The following is an 18,175-nucleotide window of genomic DNA, read 5'->3' as shown; positions in this document are numbered from 1 at the left end:
ATGATGCTGCAGCAACCATGAACATCCTGATCTGCTCTGGTCCGTTTCATTTGATGTTTTTAAGGCACACATCAAAGGGTCCTCTCCAGCCTATATGCAGCTTGGCAAAGATTAAAAAGGGAGTGCTTTTTAAAAAATAGATATTTTTTTAGATTTTGGCAATAACTGTAAAGGTGCTACGTGCAAGATTGGGAACATTTCTATTGCCTCCGTACAGCTCTCAACATGGTGACAGCTGAGCCAGCGGCTCGTAGCTAAAGGTGTTTCCACAACAGCAAATGGCCAAAATGATAATCACGATAATTTTGATCAATATCGAGATCACGATTAGTTATCGCAATTATTAACTGATTTTAGGAACAAATAAATATTTTTATTTCACTTTTATATTTAAATAAACAGAGCACTGCTTTCACTTCCATGTGGTGCTACATTCCTGCTAATGTCCAAATCTTTGCATCAAAATAAGACTGTTCCTTATTCACAGTGCATGTCCTAGAAGACATACGGGTTGACCCGCGGGTCAGGCGAGTTGGGGTGAGCTTACTAGGAGATATTGCGGGTTTGGGTAGGCGGGTCAAAAAGTAATAAAGCAGCTCTCCGAGTAAGTTACGCTGAATTCACACCGGGAAGCAGCGAAGTGCGGCTCGCCATAATAATGACGTTTTTCTGCGGTCGGGAGGTGTGTTCATGTGTTTCAGGCGGGAAGATATTCGAGTCAAACGGCCGCAGGCTGCAGCTTGCCAAGCTCAGGAGCGGCCGCCGCAGCTTTTTATAGACATTGTTCTCTAGCTACAAACTGTTCCCTACCTACTGTATGAGGAAAGATGATGTCTAATTTTACTGCACAAATTTATGGGAAGAAGAAGAAAAGTCAAAGGAAATACAGTATCTGTATGTCATGGCTGGTACGAGCAATAGGACCCAAATTCAGACAGCTAGGCAGACTGATTCAGTTCAGGGATTTATGGCCAAAGTGAAGGTATATAGTATACATAAATATATTTATATAGGCTTACATGGCAGGCAGGGTCAGCTCTTTGAAGACAGTCCAAACAGGCAAACAAATCCAGAGGGGACATACAGGAAATCCAAAGTGCAAAAGATCAGGCAGAGGTTCACAACAGGCAGGTACCAAGTTCCAGACTCCAGGTTTCCTGATGAGGAAAGGGGGAACAGGTGAGCAGGTGGGCGAGGAAGGTCAGGTGACTTGAACTCGAGGGAGTGGCTGGACGGGATAGGAGATAAAGTCAGAGGGAGATGAAATATTAATGTTTTAGTCACCCTGCCTGCGGTGCCGCCATCAGACCAGAATTTCTACTTCTACGGGGGAAAAAAACCAAACAATTTACCCTTTCATTTAAAAATAAATGAAATGAATCCGCTCTTTTCAAATTAAAAATGCTTTGACTATTGCTTTTTACTCCGTGTTACAGGAAGGTGAGTGATTCTGTACTTTAACACCACACACTTATGATTAAGTCACATGTGCAAAACAGTTAATCAAGTTTTTGGTTTATATTTATTAATTTTTTTTTTTAAATTGGCATGGGAGTTTTTCATGTCCCCCAAACAGTTAAATGTGACCATAATTTATCAGATTTTTTTTTTTTTTTTAAATGATTGTGCTGCAAAAGAAGTGGTGCTTATAATATTAGAAATTATGCAATAACAAGTTGCAAGACAAATATTATGTAATTTGATCTGTTGGAGATGTTCAGGGCTGTAGTTGTTATTGAGGACACTGTGAATAACATTGACATTCTGAGAATTTCAAACTGTTGCTTCATCAAATGAGTGGAACAGGTTACTGGCTGATGTATAGTTAGATATTTATTTAGTTCATTGGATAGACACGCTAAGGGACCAGTAACCATTTTGAAAAAATAAAATCCATGAATTAACAATTTATTAACATTTATAATTCATAAGAAATAGAAAGTGTGAAAGTATATTTTTGATGAATCGCCAACATCTGTAAGTACTTTAATACCAAATAGAGAGGATACACACCAGCCAGAGGGATTGTTTTAAACCTGGAAAATTATTTATTAATCATCAATAAAGCCGCTAGTTAACATTACTACTCTACTATTCTGATTCTGATAAACTCTTTATAAAGGAAGGATCTTTAATCCTCTTGAACCCGAGTGCCCCGCTACCATCCCTAACCTTGTCATTATGAAAGCGACTCCACAGATTCCAACGGTTTTTATGTTATTTTGTTATCAAAAGTTGTGTTTGAGGGCACAGCAACGCTGCTAATGGCTACTCCAATGTCTCTGCCTCTTTGAGTATTCATTTGCATCTCACTGTATAAAGATGGACGACAGTCGAGGCAAAACATCTGGATCGCTCCCTGGTGGCTGGCTGCTATATAGGTCATAGATCCCGCCTCCTCCGTGTTAGTGGATGGGACATGGGCCGAAATAAAAAGTCATAGCACATGTCAAATAGAATTTTCCCAAAAACGGTTTCTGTCATTTTAGGTAGTTTTTATCATGTATGTTCAAGTGCTAATTTTTCTATTAAGTTTGGTTTTTAAATTTTTAGGTTGTAGCGGGCTCAGTTTAAAGCTAGAGTGAAGATACTGGTATCGTATGTAACTAGAAAACCTAAAGAATCCATTGCGAAGAAGGCTAAATAATGCTCCAAACATGCGCTAAATTTTGGCAAGGAAAAACTGCCATGGCCATTTTCAAAGGGGTCCCTTGACCTCTGACCTCAAGATATGTGAATGTAAATGGGTTCTATGGGTACCCACGAGTCTCCCCTTTACAGACATGCCCACTTTATGATAATCACATGCAGTTTGGGGCAAGTCATAGTCAAGTCAGCACACTGACACACTGACAGCTGTTGTTGCCTGTTGGGCTGCAGTTTGCCATGTTATGATTTGAGCATATTTTTCATGCTAAATGCAGTACCTGTGAGGGTTTCTGGACAATATTTATCATTGTTTTGTGTTGTTAATTGATTTACAATAATAAATATATATATACATTTGCATAAAGCAAGCATATTTGCCGACTCCCATTTGATAAAGGTATTAAATACTCAACAAATTTTGAACAGATAAAAAATGCGATTAATTTGCCATCACGATTAACTATGGACAATCATGTGATTAATTATGATTAAATATTTTAATCGATTGACAGCCCTAATATATAATGATGCAGAAATCTCACAAGTGTTACCTTTATGATGATGGCAAGATTATTCAAATAGACCTTGTAGTTGCAGAGATATTCATTTTGGGCATTTCATTTTCAAGCGGGGGCCCGAGCCAGAGGCCTATAAGGTTCGACATGACCTGACTTCATCTCTCCAATTTTATAATAAATTATGTTAACATCATTAACAGTGAGCTAAGAGAGCAATTGTATGTGATATGTACAAGTTAAAATGTAGTTTCATGTCAAATTTGCATTACAAAAAATGTATTAAAGTATTAGATTACATAATCATTTTATGGATAACTTTTAATTAATACAAAAATTCACATTTTATTTTAAAAAGGTGGTTAAGGGACTATTTTTATGGCACACATGCGCTGCTGCGTCATGCAGCTTGTTGTCAGTGTGGCTTTTTACCTGCTGAGCTCTTATCTTGTTTTGTTTACCTCTTCCCGCCTGACACGTGGGAGAGGGAGGAGGAGGGAGGAGGGAGGAGGGAGGAAGAGAGGAGGAGGAGGAGGGAGGATTAGCACAGCGTCGGTGCCTGGTGTCCTTTTTAGATCACAACAAACACAAGAGTGATTGAGAGAAAAGCGAACCAGGCAGAAACCCATTTGCACCTGCTCGTCCTCAGCCAGTGTCAGCATCTCTTCGAGCTCTCTCTCTCTCTCTCTCTCCATCCACACACACCCCGGCATTCAGCATGTCTCAGTCCGGCTCACAGACACCAGAGGACGGACTCTACGGTGAGTGATGGTGCTACATGGACCAGGCCGTTTGTTTATGCTGTTATATCATCACATGTATTTATTTGCTTTTACAGCCATGATGATGCTGCTGTGTGTGTGTGTGTGTGTGTGTGTATGTGTGTGTGTGTGTGTGTACAGACCGATTTCCCAAATACATGGTGGGTAAACAATGAAAGCTCTGAGCCCATTCACATCTCCTCTCATCAGAATGACAGCAGGTGTGAGAGAGGATGCCACAGAGAGAAGAAGGCTTTGCCAGTGGATCTGGCATTGTTGTTGCCACCACACTGTCATTGTGTAAACGGATTCCCTGACTCACCTGTTTGGATCTCTGTAAGCCAATTAAGATGTGGAGATGTCCTGACGCTTATAGCTCCACTGTGCTGAATGCTTGGCACATAGGATGCTGCGTAACAATGTTATTTATGGGGAGCAGGAAACTAAGGGACTGTATGGAAATGTATGATGGAGGGTTGAGCCTTATGTTTGACTTTTTAAAAAGTAAAAACAGGGTTATCATCATATCATCTTCAAACGCTTATCCAGGGTCGGGTCGCGGGTTATCAATACTGATATTTGGGATTTTTAAAAAGTCTGACAGTATTTCTTTAAAAAATAGGAATACATAATATCAACAATCAATCTCAATACAGATCCTTTAGATTTTTAAAGGGGAACTACACCCATTTTCCAAAGTCATACATGTTATTCCTATGGTCTAAGACAGTCCACATGAATAACTCTCCCCCAAATCCAAAAACTAGAATGCTAAAATTCAAACTTGTCTTAAAAAAGGCTAAAAAGTGGCTAAATGAGACTACACAACATCATCAGGCCGACTGGTCCTCCTTTACAGCCTCGTTGTGTATACTCGCGCTCATGTGACAGTGGTGTAGTTTGTTAATAGCCTAACGTTAGCTTTTTACTTCTGACGATTGCATTCACGCTTGAAAAATCATAAAAGTGGTGTTCATTTGTGGAGATTATCTTGCTGAACGAAACATGTAAGTATCATAAATGTGTGTTTGCCACAGAGCTTATTTTCTACAATAATCCAAAACCTGATGGAAAGATCCCATTGGCTTTTAGTCGAGGGAACCAGGGAGATACTAACTTCCTGGTTCCTGGTTGGTCTACAAAAATACGTCATTCCTGGAGCACTCTGTTACCTCAAATGTAGTTTGCCATTTCTGTAAAGCAGTTTATTTTTATTTATCAGCTGACATACACACAGATACCGATATATCTACAATAAGGTAGTAAGGCTGATATATTTGGCCAATATTACTGGCCTACATCTGTTAACAATTTTTGCTTTGAACGACCCCCCGTTGACTTTGTAAAATTTGTAACACCCAGTTAAATATGTCAATGGAACAATAATTTTTATTAGGGCTGTCAATCGATTAAAACATTTAATAACGATTAATTGTAAATTAATCCCACATCTGTACCCGAGGGAGTTTTGTCAACTATTTAATACTCCTATCAACATGGGAGTGGACAAATATGCTGCTTTATGCAAATGTATGTATATAATTATTATTGGAAATCGATTAACAACACAAAACAATGACAAATATTGTCCAGAAACCCTCACAGGTACTGCATTTAGCATAAAAAATATGCTCAAATCATAACATTGCAAACTGCAGCCCAACAGGCAACAACAGCTGTCAGTGTGTCAGTGTGCTGACTTGACTATGACTTGCCACAAACTGCATGTGATTATCATAAAGTGGGCATGTCTGTAAAGGGAGAGACTCGTGGGTACCCATAGAACCCATTTTCATTCTCATATCTGGAGGTCAGAGGTCAAGGGACCCTTTGAAAATGGCCATGCCAGTTTTTCCTCGCCAAAATTGAATGCAAGCGTAATTTCGCGACAAGCTATGACATGGTTGGTATCAAAGGATTCCTTAGTTTTTCTAGTTTCATATGATGCCGGTATCTTTAGCTTCAAGACTGAGCCCGCAGTGACTTAAAAATCTCAAGTTGCGTTAATGCGTTGTTATGGCGTTAACTTTGACAGGCCTAAAAGGTGAAACGAAATATAAATCTAAAGACCCTCCCCTCCTCTGCGACTCCCCTCCCTTCAGCAAAGACAAAGAAGACACAACCCTCCCCTTTATAATTTCTGTACGGTCCCTAAACTGGAAGCAGATATTCACAGGAAATCAAACATGAGCCTGTTGTGCTGCAGTTCATTGAATCTTTTGAACATCCAGCTCTTGTCCACATTACATAATGCTGATTTGGCAGGCACAGATATGAATGTGTACAGGATTGCTCCATAGAAACTGATTTAGTGCTGCAGAATGGCGACAGATAGATAAGTCAGGCAACAAGGCAGTTGTTATGTCATAGCTCCCCTCTGTAAAAAAAAAAAAAATAACTGGGGCAATGGCACAGTTTCCCCGCTCTGCCCTCCCTCCCTCCCCCCTCCAGCTCTGTGCCCACTCATATCTCTACCCCCTCTGCTGCTGTTTGTGTGATTACAGAGCATCAAAACCCGGGTAAAGTGAGGATTAGAGAGATCAGATGCGAGCGAAGGATGCTTTGGTAGGCAGATGAGGTGTTGATATTTTGTAAATGGTGCCTATGTCATAGAGGGATACAGGCAGCATGACAACAAGGGGAGGAAGGGAGAGGGTGAGTGGCTAATCTCTAACAGAAATAAGATCTTACGTAAGCAAGCATGCTGTCAGCCTGAGTTAGCCCTGCCCTACTGTTTGGCTGTGGGTGTGTGTGCACTGCACACACATACATACACCAGTGTGCATGTGTAAATCTCTTCCTGCTCATGTACCCAATGAACCGCTGTGTCCATTCATTCATTCATTCATTCATTCATAGGCTGTGTTGTCTTTCCACAACTCATTGATAGACAGAAACAGACTTTGGCTTTCACTCTTTGAGTCGGAGTGTGTTTTTGTACATGACGTGTAACACAAACACTGATGTCCATCTTGCGTTCAGCGTCTCTCGCTGGTCATCTAACGTCACATCAGGACATCCTTCACAGGTCACCATATGTCAGCACACAACAACACACACCTGTCCACACCTAAACTGTAACATTTTAGAAGGAAATAATAGTATTGCGAATACTGCAAAAACACAGAGTCTTACCGAGTATAATTGTCTAATTACTATTGTCAAAATATCTCATAAATTAAGACAAAATCACCTAACAAGTAGCATTTCAGTGAGATATAGGGACTAGTTTTCAGACATTGCATCTTGAATATCTTAAGTGATAAAATACTGAGCATTTTAGGCTTATTATCTTATTATGACACACAATACTTCCTAATACTAGTGAAACATACCTCAAAATGAGATTTCCCCAGCTAATTTCAAGATCTCTCTTTATCTTGAAAGGCCTAAATATTACATCTTATTACATCTTAAGAAATAACATTTATTTTTTTACAATTAACACTTGAAATGATGAAGGCACTTGCAAATGACAAGGTAGTACAAGAACAAAGGTGTTTCATTTTTACCTCTTTACTTAAGATTTCATTAAAACAAAAATGTTTTCCTTCTTTACAAAATGAACCGAAACACTGACAACGTCTCGTGTAGATAACAATGACAATAAACATGAACCAAAATTGAAATCATACCCTCTAAATTGAAATCTAACACTAATTACGAACCTTGTATAATAGATAGTCAATGCTGATTTATTTATTTCAGGAAATTTTACCAAGGGAATTTTCACTCGTTCTATTGGCAGATTTTTTTTTCTTATTACTATTGAAAACACCTCGTATTCATTTTTTTAAAACTTATTTTTAGAGTGTCTTTTTTCGAGGGTTCCTTATATGTATCATTCTTTTAGTGAATTGTGAATTAATTATTTAAAACATTTTGGCGTGTCCAAAATTTATGTTTTGTTTATCTCTATTAAAATTATCTGACGTTTGGTTCCTACTTCTAACAAGGCTTGTGAGTCAAAAGTAAAACAACGCTGGTATCACGTGGTATCTCTGGGTCGTCAGTTAGTGTGCAAAAACACGGATAAATGGCTGAGATTGACGGTAAGTGCCTGGCAACGACTTGTTGTGAAGTAAATGCAACGGAACAGGGAGGGAGAATGTGACATCTAGTGGCTGAATATTATCAGTGTTATCAACAGCACCTTTAATGCCCTGTACTAATGTCTTGTCATTTATTCCCAGTGACAGCAGAGTGTGTAGTGAAACAAAATGTGACTTGATGTAGGTTTGTTTACCTTCTTTAACGACTCCTGTCTGGCTCGTTACAGTCACTGGTTCACAACCTGGGGGTCCCGACCCCACCAGGGGTCACCAAAGCTTCATGGGGGGTCGCTAGGCCTTCATGATCTTAAGGGGTGAAAGACAACTTTAAAAATATATATATACAGTTGGCCTATATCTCAGCATGTCATTCATTTATATGAAGGAATCTAAACTAAATTGTTATTTTTAAAGTTTGAATTATTATTTAAGATCTAAACTTAAAAATTAGAAAAGAACGCAGTTAAAACAACCAAAGAACTAATAGATGACCAAGCGTCAGGGAGAAGAAAACACTACATTTGTCAGAAAAAAGAAGCCTATTAAGTATGTATGATTGTTAAAAATAAAAAAAATACATAATATAGACAGACATTTAAATCAAAAGTTCCTAAAAAATAACAGGATTTATCTGATGCAATATTCACAGGAAATAATCTGCTGCAAATCACTCATTTTACACAAACTTCCTGCAGTTATTGTGTTCACTATTTGTGTTCACTGAGCAGTTTATAAGTTGTTCTGAACTGTTGATGTTATGCATTGAATATAATATGAAATATTCATAAAATATGTCACTTAGTCAGGCGTCGTCAGCGTACTCAATAATAGAACAAAAGGTCCCTTAAGGACAAAGGTTGGGAACAACTTGTGTAACATATATGCATGAAGCCCCACCTCTGTCTGCCTCCTCGCCGTCTGCCTGAGCGTCATCACAACGTCTGCTGCACGTATTGTTTCCTCATCAGGCTCCTGGGTCGAGCTGGAGGAGCTGATCGCAGCCGTGAGCCGCAGGGAGAGTCTGACAGGGCCGCAGGACAGCATCTCCTCCACCCTGCAGGGGGAGCTCGAGAGGATCCTTCTGGAGGCACAGCTGGAGTGTGAGAGGAGTAGAGACAGGTTGGTTTCTCTGGGTTTTGTCTTTGTTTGGGGAGTTTGAGCTGCACAGTGAGGTGTGAGAATAATCTGCACAGTAATGAGTTTTATTCTGTGCTCAGTGGAACTTTGCTTGTTTTTTCCACAATATGTGTGTGTTTACTTTCTCTGTGTTTGTGTGTTTTAACAGAACTTGCAGTTTGTCTGTATCTTGGTAGTACACCCATGTTGTAAATGTCTGTTTGTTGTTGTCCACAGTCCTCCACAGGTGGGGACTCCACAGTCCACCGGTTCCCCAAGACCCACTAGTGAGCAGGACAGCGACTGTATCACCATACAGGTATTCATTCCTAACACCGACATCGGATAACGTCATCCTCCCTTTTGTAATGTTCAATGCAAAACAGATAAATCAGAAAAATACACATTTGTTGTGAAAGGACGTTACAGGTGGTTTATTTTTAAAGCTCATTAAACCAAATACTCTACACTTTCCATTCATCTTATTTGACATTATTGCTGACCACATACCACAGCACAGAGAACCTATATTTATACCGATTTCCTACTTTCTAGCCACTCAATTCCATTTATTTCAGTAGTTTAAAAAATTGCTTGCAGAGACATTAAACTTGCTTAAGATCATCTATCTTATGGAAGTTTTTCTGTTTTATTGATCTGTTTTTGAGCAGTTGCTTCTTGCAAAATGGTTTGTTGATTGAGATTTCCCCCCCAAAGATTTACAAGATTAAAACTCAAGATGTAAGTTGGTATCAGTAGGTGTCTCAGTAGGTTAATGTCACCGTCTCTGTCCTGATTTTCTCTACCGGGTCTCCTCTTCTTTTTCTACTGTTGCACATCATCTGATCCTTTGTGCGTGTTGCAGGAGGAAGCTGAGCGGCGAGTGGACACTGACTGGGTGTGGGATTGGTCCAGTAGACCTGAAAATATGCCACCAAAGTAAGACCAGCTCTTTTAAAGTCATTAATTTTCTTTTATATTACTACATCCTTAAGTTGTTAGAGTACTTGTAAGCACTTGAGAAGGTGTATAGGTGTTAAACGGTTTAAAAGGAATAGTACTTTCTTGTTGAGAGTTATGGTCTTTGCACACCAAGTCTGTATTTTTCATGAGTTTTTTTAATCTGTTTTAAAAAAATATTATGCACAGAAACCTTGCATACTGATGCATTTTATTATTTTAGCCTATTTGTTGCTAAAATTCGCAGTACAAGACAAAACTGAAATAATTACGTGGGTGCGATTGGACAGTGTTAGTCCCAAACGGGGCTAATGAATGAATTACATTAGCAAGAAGCAAGCGTTTAGCTGCCTGGAGCACAATCACTACTGTCTAATCTTTCCTACATCCTTTGTTTTGTGACCATTCCCGATTCCAAGCTGTTCTGCAATCCCCTGTCACGATCTATCTTTAAATTCCACATCATTTTATGTTTTTCATCATAAAGTGCTTTGTTCTGGGAGACAAAGTTAATGTATATCAGATGTCATTTTGGATGAAGACATTTTGCACATACGGTGGCTCTGAGTGGTCAAACAACCCTCTTTTGCCTTAGGATGGATGTGAAAAGAATGCAGAAAATCAAACCTATTCTGAAAACTTTAATGACGGACGAAAGTTTCTGAATCTAAACATTATTGACACAATGTGAGGTCGTATTTATTTTTATAACGTGCGACAATTTGGCACAAATAATACAGACTTTTTGTGCAAAGGCCTTTGGACGAGAAGATTAATACCTCTCTCATGTCTGTGCATTAAGTAAGGAGCTGGAGGCAGGAGGCTATTAGCATAGCTTAGCATAAAGAGTGAAAGCAGGGGGTAACTGCTAGCCTATAGCTCTCTCTGCTTACCAGAACCTCTAAAGCTCACTAATTAGCATGTTGTATCTAGTTTGTTAATCCGTACACAAACAGAAACATAAAAACAACAGTTTTGTGGTTTTATGGGGAGCCGTGTGCTCTAACTATTTCCTGACGCGTGTCGTCAACCGTGTCTCTTCAGTTTAACTTTGACAGCATGTTCCAACGCTGTCTTAAATTTTGTTTACGGATTATACCTTAGAGTGTTGAGAAGCACATGAATCACCCTCATTTTCATTTACACCGCCGCACTTGACATTTAATCTTCTGCAATACAATAAGTCTATTTGACAGGTAGCAGCTCTTAATGGTCTCTCAGTACTTCGCTACCTGTCTCGCATTCTCAGTCTGCTCTCTGGTGTTCTCATTATCTCTGTTTGTTTGTTGCTTTTGCTTTTCTATCCTCCCTTTTGCCCGGCATCTCTACACTTTCTCTGCAGAGAGTTTGTGTTTCAGCACCCGAAGCAGCAGAGCTCCCTCAGCGTGAGGAAGACAGAGGTGATGAAGAGAGGGCTCTTCTCCTCCGATGTTCTCCTCATCCTCGTTCCCTCTCTGCTGGCTTCACACCTGCTCACAATTGGAGTCGGGTGAGACACACAAACACACTAACTTTAAGGACAGGTCCATTATTTTTGAGTTTTTGAGGTTTTTATATCATTCTGTAGCTTCCCAGTGGTGTTCCTTATGTATTCAAATCTGAACATTCATATTTTGGTTGAAGTGTGTTTTAGCGTCAGTGCATTAACGTTACATAAAGTAACTTCAATGGTGGTCAGCATGCTCCCAGTTTGGAGAAGCAGGAGCACCGACACGGAAGCTAAGCAATGTACTGCTGCTGTGTGGACGCCACGTTAGTTCAGATCTGCAAGTCACACAATAACACAAACAAACTAACCGATCGATGCAGCGGTAGACCAGCAACTGCCCAGTTCTGAGAGGTAAAATAAGTGTTTTTGTGAATGGAGTCTGGACGGCTTCAGTTCCCTGTTGTAAAGGGCTGTCTGACGGCGAGGTAAAGCTGTGAAAATATTCTAAATATAGCGTACACTTCAACTGATATTGATTTTTTTAGATGGCTAAAATGCATTTTTCTGTTGCTCCCATCTACAGCCGCTTTACCTCGCCGTCAGACAGGCCTTTCCGACGGGGAGCTGTAGCAGCTATATCACAGTCTTAAAGCCACCAGACTCCATTCACAAAAACACTTATTTTACCCCGAAGAACACATGTTTGTGATATTGTGTGACTTCTGGATCCGATGTGGCGTCTACATAGCAGTACAATTTCACCTTGCAGTAGCTTGACCGACCTGCTGAAGCTAAGCTATGATTGGATAACTGACGGGTTTAGAAAATAATCAATCTCTGCTTTCTCTTTTTAGGATCTACATAGGAAAGCGATTGGCCGCTTCTACGACTAGCACGCTGTGACGTCGGCTGTAGCCCAGTGCCCCCATTCGCTAACAGTCTGGCCAGTAAGGTCAGACTGTTAGCGTACTAATCTGCCTCCTTCCCTCTTCGTCACGGGGCAACCTTAGGACCCTGCCCGTCTGCACCTCTGTCTCTCCGTTCATCTGTCTACCCAGCAGCACTCTGCCAGTCTGTCTCTCTGTCAGTCTGTGCATGTCGTAGAGCCCGGAGAGCGGATAGATGCCGACCAATGAGTCACGCTGAGGTCACTTTTACTCTCCCGGAGAGTAACGCTGATCTCAACCAGCTAAAGCATAATCAGAGAGCAGAGATTGCCCAGATACAAGAGAAAGGAGAGAAAGAGACCAGCTAGAACAATAAATCCCTTTGATAGGAGGAGATGAAAAACGGTTATTTGGGAACAGTGTGTTCGGATGAAATGAGAAAGATAATATGTGGTAGCCTCGCCACCCAACCTGCAGAAAAAGCAAAATGTCTGTCATTTGTCAAAAGTAATGACCCTCTGTAACACTGAGCTGCTGAAAGTGGTTCTTCCTGCTCTGATGGTGTATCTAATGTAGAGAGTTTTAGTTGGCTGAGTGAACGTAGGAGTGGCTCTGGTTGTGCTTTTTGTCCCGTAAACCAATTAAATATTTGACCTCCGACAAAGACAATCATGATCCCATTAAACTTCACTCCTCAAAACCTTTAATGTGCCTCTTGGGTCTTTTATTCTTCTCCTCAAGTCTCATCCTGGCGCATAAATGGTCATCTCATTTAATAAATGCATGGAAAGTGAAGCGTTTTTTTGTCGGCAAAGCACAACGTTTTGCTGTATTAAAGGTACAGTGTGTAGGATTTGGTGACATCTAGTGGTGTGGTTGCAGATTGCAACCAACTAAGTACACTTTGACAACCTATTGTGTTGTTGAAAACCTGTAAATGAACCACAGCCATCTGTTTAAAATGTATTTATTTTTCCATATGACGTAAATCACTGAAAGTGATTTTTCCTGATGAACTCTTATAGTGTTTTTTATACCTGATGTTTACCAGCAATGACTGTTCCTCTCGTGCATAACATGACATCACACCAGTCTGTCTCTTTCCATCTGCCTTTGTCATTCCTTACCTCACATAAGTCTTTTTTTTAACAAGCTGCTGCTTTGACCAGTCAAGGATTTGACATTTTATTGGTTTCCCATAAACCGGAAAGCCGTTTCCTCTTAACATCTCATGAAAATAGCTGGCCTGGATTTAGCTTGAGAAGCACACTGAGGTTTCGCTGTGCTGCCTTGAACATAAACGTGCCCATTTGTTGTCCAGCCCGACCAAACCCAACGGGTTTATCAGCCATTAGCGGCGTGTTTGATGTGAGGCGTCCTGCTGAGCTCATTAAGCTACTTCTAGACGCAGCGAGCTGACGGTGCAATTACAAGTCTATGTTGGTAGAGCACACAAGCACCTGGTTTCCATTCAGACACATCAACACCTAACACACCCACGCGTAAACTATGCCTAGTTACTAATGCATGTTTCGGCATCACCTTTACACAACAAGGAACAACAGGAAGTACTTTGTCGGTAGGTGAAATGTCAGGGCATAATGACAGAGGAAAAAGATGAGGCTGTTGGTAATATCAGCATTTTCCTCAGACATATTATACAATTACGAAGAAAAGCAATATACGACTAAAATTACAAAATAGTCACTTATTACGTACCAAAAATTAACTTCCATGGCCTCCGCCATTTCTGACAAAGTCAACAAACACGTCACAACTCGTGAAATCTGAGCTTTCAGAAACTTTCCACTTACGAGGTTGTGAATACCACAAGAAGGGGGCGTTCATATGGACTCTTCTGATGAACACGGTAAACACCAGCCCATTTGAAGGCACCAATGGCACCTTTAAGCTTTATCTCCAGCAGCCACCTGTAACCATGGTAACTGTACACAAAGATGGTGACAGCTGTAGACGTTGTTGACTAAAAACAGACCAACAATAATCAACTGAATGTTCAATTGTTTCTTGCCCCGTCAGATGACATTATAGCTTTGTGGCTGTGTTCCCAGATCTCAGCAACTGCTTTGAAATTAAAGGAAAAGCTATGAAAGTAGACCTGAATTATTCTTTGAGCTGTGAATTTAGGCCTGTTGATTGTCCCTGATTCAACCCCCCAAACCGTTATCCTCAGCTTGGGGCAAACAGGCAGTCACAGGTGGCACAGGCTGCTGTAAATCACCATGTTCTCACACACTTATTGCCCCTGTTGCTGTGAACCTGGTGATTACTTCACAGCAGGGGACTGTGTTAAGATCTGTTGACCCTGTAATGTTCTCCCTGAAAAAAAGGGCACAATTACTACAGCGAACAGACTTAAATGCCACATGTGATTTTTTCCAGTGAAACAGCAGACTTCCTGATACAGGAGGAATACGGTGATCAGCAGGAGTCTGAGCATTTGGTGTTTACGAAAGAGTTTGTAACTGTTGAAGGTAGAGGAAACTGATGCAAAATGCGGAATAACTGTTCATTTCCTGGACTCCACTCTCTCTGGGAAATGCATTATCTTACTGCTCCTATACTGCTAGACAGGAAACAGAGTCCTGTTTCAAAGAGTTGGGATGTAAGAAAAAAGTTCACTTAAGTTGGCACGGCGTCCGTGCTTTAACATTCAAACAAGGTCACTAATTTGAACCTCCATCTCAAGTAACTTCACTTTAACACATGTAAGCCCACTTCCCCCTCAGGGACCACTTATTATAAGGAATAGTATGTTATAAATCCACATAACAGAATGATGTACTCCCACTCAGACACATAATAATACCCCTACACAAGTAAAGAAACTTTTTTGTTCTTAAATAGTTGCACTCATGCCGAATAAATACATCCATCTCCAATATTTGATGTCTGCTTCAATGAATACAGAATTAATGTTTGAAGGAGGAGATCACCGAGTCTCCTCAGATGTGATTTGACATTCAATATGAACAATGGATGCCCTGCCGGAAACATTTTCAGACGGAGATTCTTGCATTTTTCATACTCTGTGCCACTCTTGAGAACACTGCATCAATTAGACGCTGTCTGAACAAATGACCCAGTGTGCTCTCTCCCACTATGTGCTGTTTCCCACCGTATGGCGTCCCTTTCTAGCCCAGACACGCTGGGTCTCAACGTGCCAGAACTATGAAGGATTAATGAGAGCACCTGGAGTAAGACTCAATGGAGCACAATGCAGCGCTGTTCGTGCTGTGTAAACAAGCTGCTCAGAAAAGTGTAGGTGTGTTTTGTCCTCACATCCTGAAGCAATTGTTTGATACATGTTTTTCTATGTAGAATCCTTGTTGTTGTTGAGCCGAGTAAAATGGGAGGAGAGGAGAGGAAACGAGACTAATGCTGTCAGTATGCTTCCTCAGAACTCCTTCCTCCTCCTCCTTCTGTCCGACGTCAGAATTAGGGGGACTGTGTCCAACCATTTCTGTAACTTCCCGAAACCGACATTCACACCCACTTTACACCTTTAAAAAAAGAAGTTTGAGTTTTTTAACTCTCTCTAGCTTGTTTTTTTTTTCATTCTTGACACGACTATTTCTGCCACTTTTTGTGTGACAACCCCTCTCTCTCTCTCTCTCTCTCTGTATGGTGGCCTGCTATTCACTCTGCCTTCAAATGTGGCTGTTCGGAACAACTATAAACACTTTCTAATGTGGTCAGACAACACATCGTACTAAATAGGTCTTATCATAACCTGTCCCCAAGAGTCTATAGCCATGCTGGCAAGTTCCTTAAAGGTACAGTGTAGAATTTGGCGGCATCTAGTGGTTAAGTTGCAGATTGCAACCAACTGAAGCTTCTCCCGTGTGCCAAGCGTGTTGGAGAACTACGGTGGCCGATGCAAAAACGCGAAAGGCTTTATCTAGAGCCAGTGATTGGTCCGTGAAGAGGACTCACTCCATATGTAGATATAAACTGCTCATTCTAAGGTAACGAAAACACAATGATTTTTATTTTCAGGTGATTATACACTAAAGAAAACATACTTCTTAATATTATATCCATTTCCATCTAGAGCCAGTTGTTTTAAGAGTAGCGTAGGTCATTTGGAGCAGAGACAGTGTGTGTGTGAACAATGGAAGTGAGTGGTGAAGCAAGAGAGAGAGAGCAGCGACGACGGAAGCGAGTAACGTTATCGACACCGACCTAAGCCATTCTGAGCTACTTCAGAAACACGACGGTGCACCATGGCGGACTCTGTGAAGACCCACTCCAGACATAAATGGCTCATTCTAAGGTAATGAAAACACAATGATTCTTATTATCAGGTGATTATACACTAAAGAAAACATACTTATTAATATTATATTCCCTTTCTGCCAATAGATCCCCCTAAATGTTACACACTGTTCCTTTAAGGCAGTAATTGCTTTGAGCTAAAAGATACTGTTAGTATTGCTCGCATTCTCACTGGACAATGTATGCATCTTAGTTTAGCAGGTTTGCTAACATTGGCTAATTAGCACTAAACACAAAGTACAGCTGAGGCTGATGGGAATCTCATTAGTTTTGCCGGTTTTTAGTCATAAACCACAGTATTGGAAGAATTGGAAAAAACAAGGGATCACCAAAGTTATTACAATTCATCCTGAGAGAAAACACAAATGTCTGTCCCAAATTTAGTGGGAATCCATCCAAAACTTGTCAAGGCCTTTCACACAAAACCTCATTCTCACGCTAGAGGAAAAGTCAGGGGATCACTATAGCCATTAGGATTCAACCTCTGGGGAAGATGAATGTCTGTACACAATTTCACGGCAATCCATCCAACAGTTGTTGAGTTATTTCAGTCTGGATCCAAGAGGTGATCCGACATTGCCATCCCTAGAGCCATGCTGCTAGCGTGACTAAAAAAAAAAGTCAAAGGAGAGAAAGAGTAAGGTCAGAAAAATAGGAAAAGGTTGCATTGATGTGAAAAAAGAGAGCTGCATGGCTGACTAGGTGTCAAGTATCTAGAGTGATTTACAGCGGTCTCCATCTACAGTATGAGGTGTGTAGGTGTAGGTGAGACATGCATTGAGATTGACTGAGTGAGTGTGAACACATCCAGCTGGTGAGAGTGACTGAAGGAGCAGCTGGATCGTCTGAGACGGTCTGAGAGTGAACTCACAGTTTACACATGGCAAAACCATCAGTCGCGACTTCAACCGGCGGCTTTGCGGGGGCCTTCATTACGTAGCGAGACACTGAAACCACATTGTTATTTTAGAAACGATACGTTCCCCCGATCGCACCGAGGCTATTCTGAGAATACCTTTGTGTGCCTATCATCAATCTTCTAGCGTAATAGCCATGTTTTTCCAAGAAGGGTGTCGGGGCTTATGTTACAGCCTCCACAACTGAGATCATTTTGAGTGATTTTACAGACAGATGTGAAGGCGGATGATTCGGTCAGGTAAATGGAATTGAAAGGCTTCATTCGTTTCCTGTTTCCAAAGTTGGTTTTCTAAGGCTTACAAAAATCCAGTTTTTTTATACACAAACCAGACTAAAGGACACACCGGGGGTGTGATGAATAAACACCACAAAAATGCAAGATATTCGCCAAATATTACATGCCTCTGGCTTTTATTGCGAAAGGTAAGAAAAGAAGAAGTGGATCTGGTATGCACCGCCCTTTTCAAGGTTGAAAGGAGTAATAAAGTTTGCAGTCTTTCTCGTAGACTTCTATACAGTCAGACTTCTTTTTGCAACCAGAGGAGTCGCCCCCTGCTGGCTGTTAGAAAGAATGCAAGTTTAAGGCACT

General features: G+C 40.7%; 2 protein-coding genes across 4 annotated transcripts in view; one reads left to right on the top strand and one right to left on the bottom strand.

The window, feature by feature from the left end:
* Positions 1–9,013, bottom strand: part of LOC119478291 (proline-rich protein 36) — a 56,585-nt gene extending 47,572 nt beyond the window's left edge. The window contains exons 1-3 of one of the 3 annotated variants that reach the window (XM_037752932.1): positions 8,875–9,013; positions 8,172–8,283; positions 1,020–1,228 (exon numbers count right to left, since the gene is read on the bottom strand). The gene's annotated coding sequence lies outside the window, so the exon portion shown is untranslated. The remainder of the gene's footprint in view (positions 1–1,019; positions 1,229–8,171; positions 8,284–8,874) is intronic. The other 2 variants (XM_037752931.1, XM_037752933.1) reach the window with 2 other exon arrangements.
* Positions 3,692–13,076, top strand: zgc:73226 (uncharacterized protein LOC402792 homolog). The gene is made up of 6 exons (XM_037752936.1): positions 3,692–3,925; positions 8,946–9,096; positions 9,331–9,412; positions 9,959–10,032; positions 11,396–11,542; positions 12,337–13,076. Exons 1-6 carry the CDS (start codon positions 3,883–3,885, stop codon positions 12,383–12,385), a joined length of 546 nt encoding a protein of 181 aa, XP_037608864.1. The 5' UTR covers positions 3,692–3,882; the 3' UTR covers positions 12,386–13,076.
* The last annotated feature ends 5,099 nt before the right edge of the window (positions 13,077–18,175 follow it).

Source organism: Sebastes umbrosus, chromosome 19 (genome assembly GCF_015220745.1).
Source record: "Sebastes umbrosus isolate fSebUmb1 chromosome 19, fSebUmb1.pri, whole genome shotgun sequence".
NCBI lineage: Eukaryota > Metazoa > Chordata > Actinopteri > Perciformes > Sebastidae > Sebastes > Sebastes umbrosus.
This window is presented reverse-complemented; position numbering and strand designations above follow the sequence as displayed.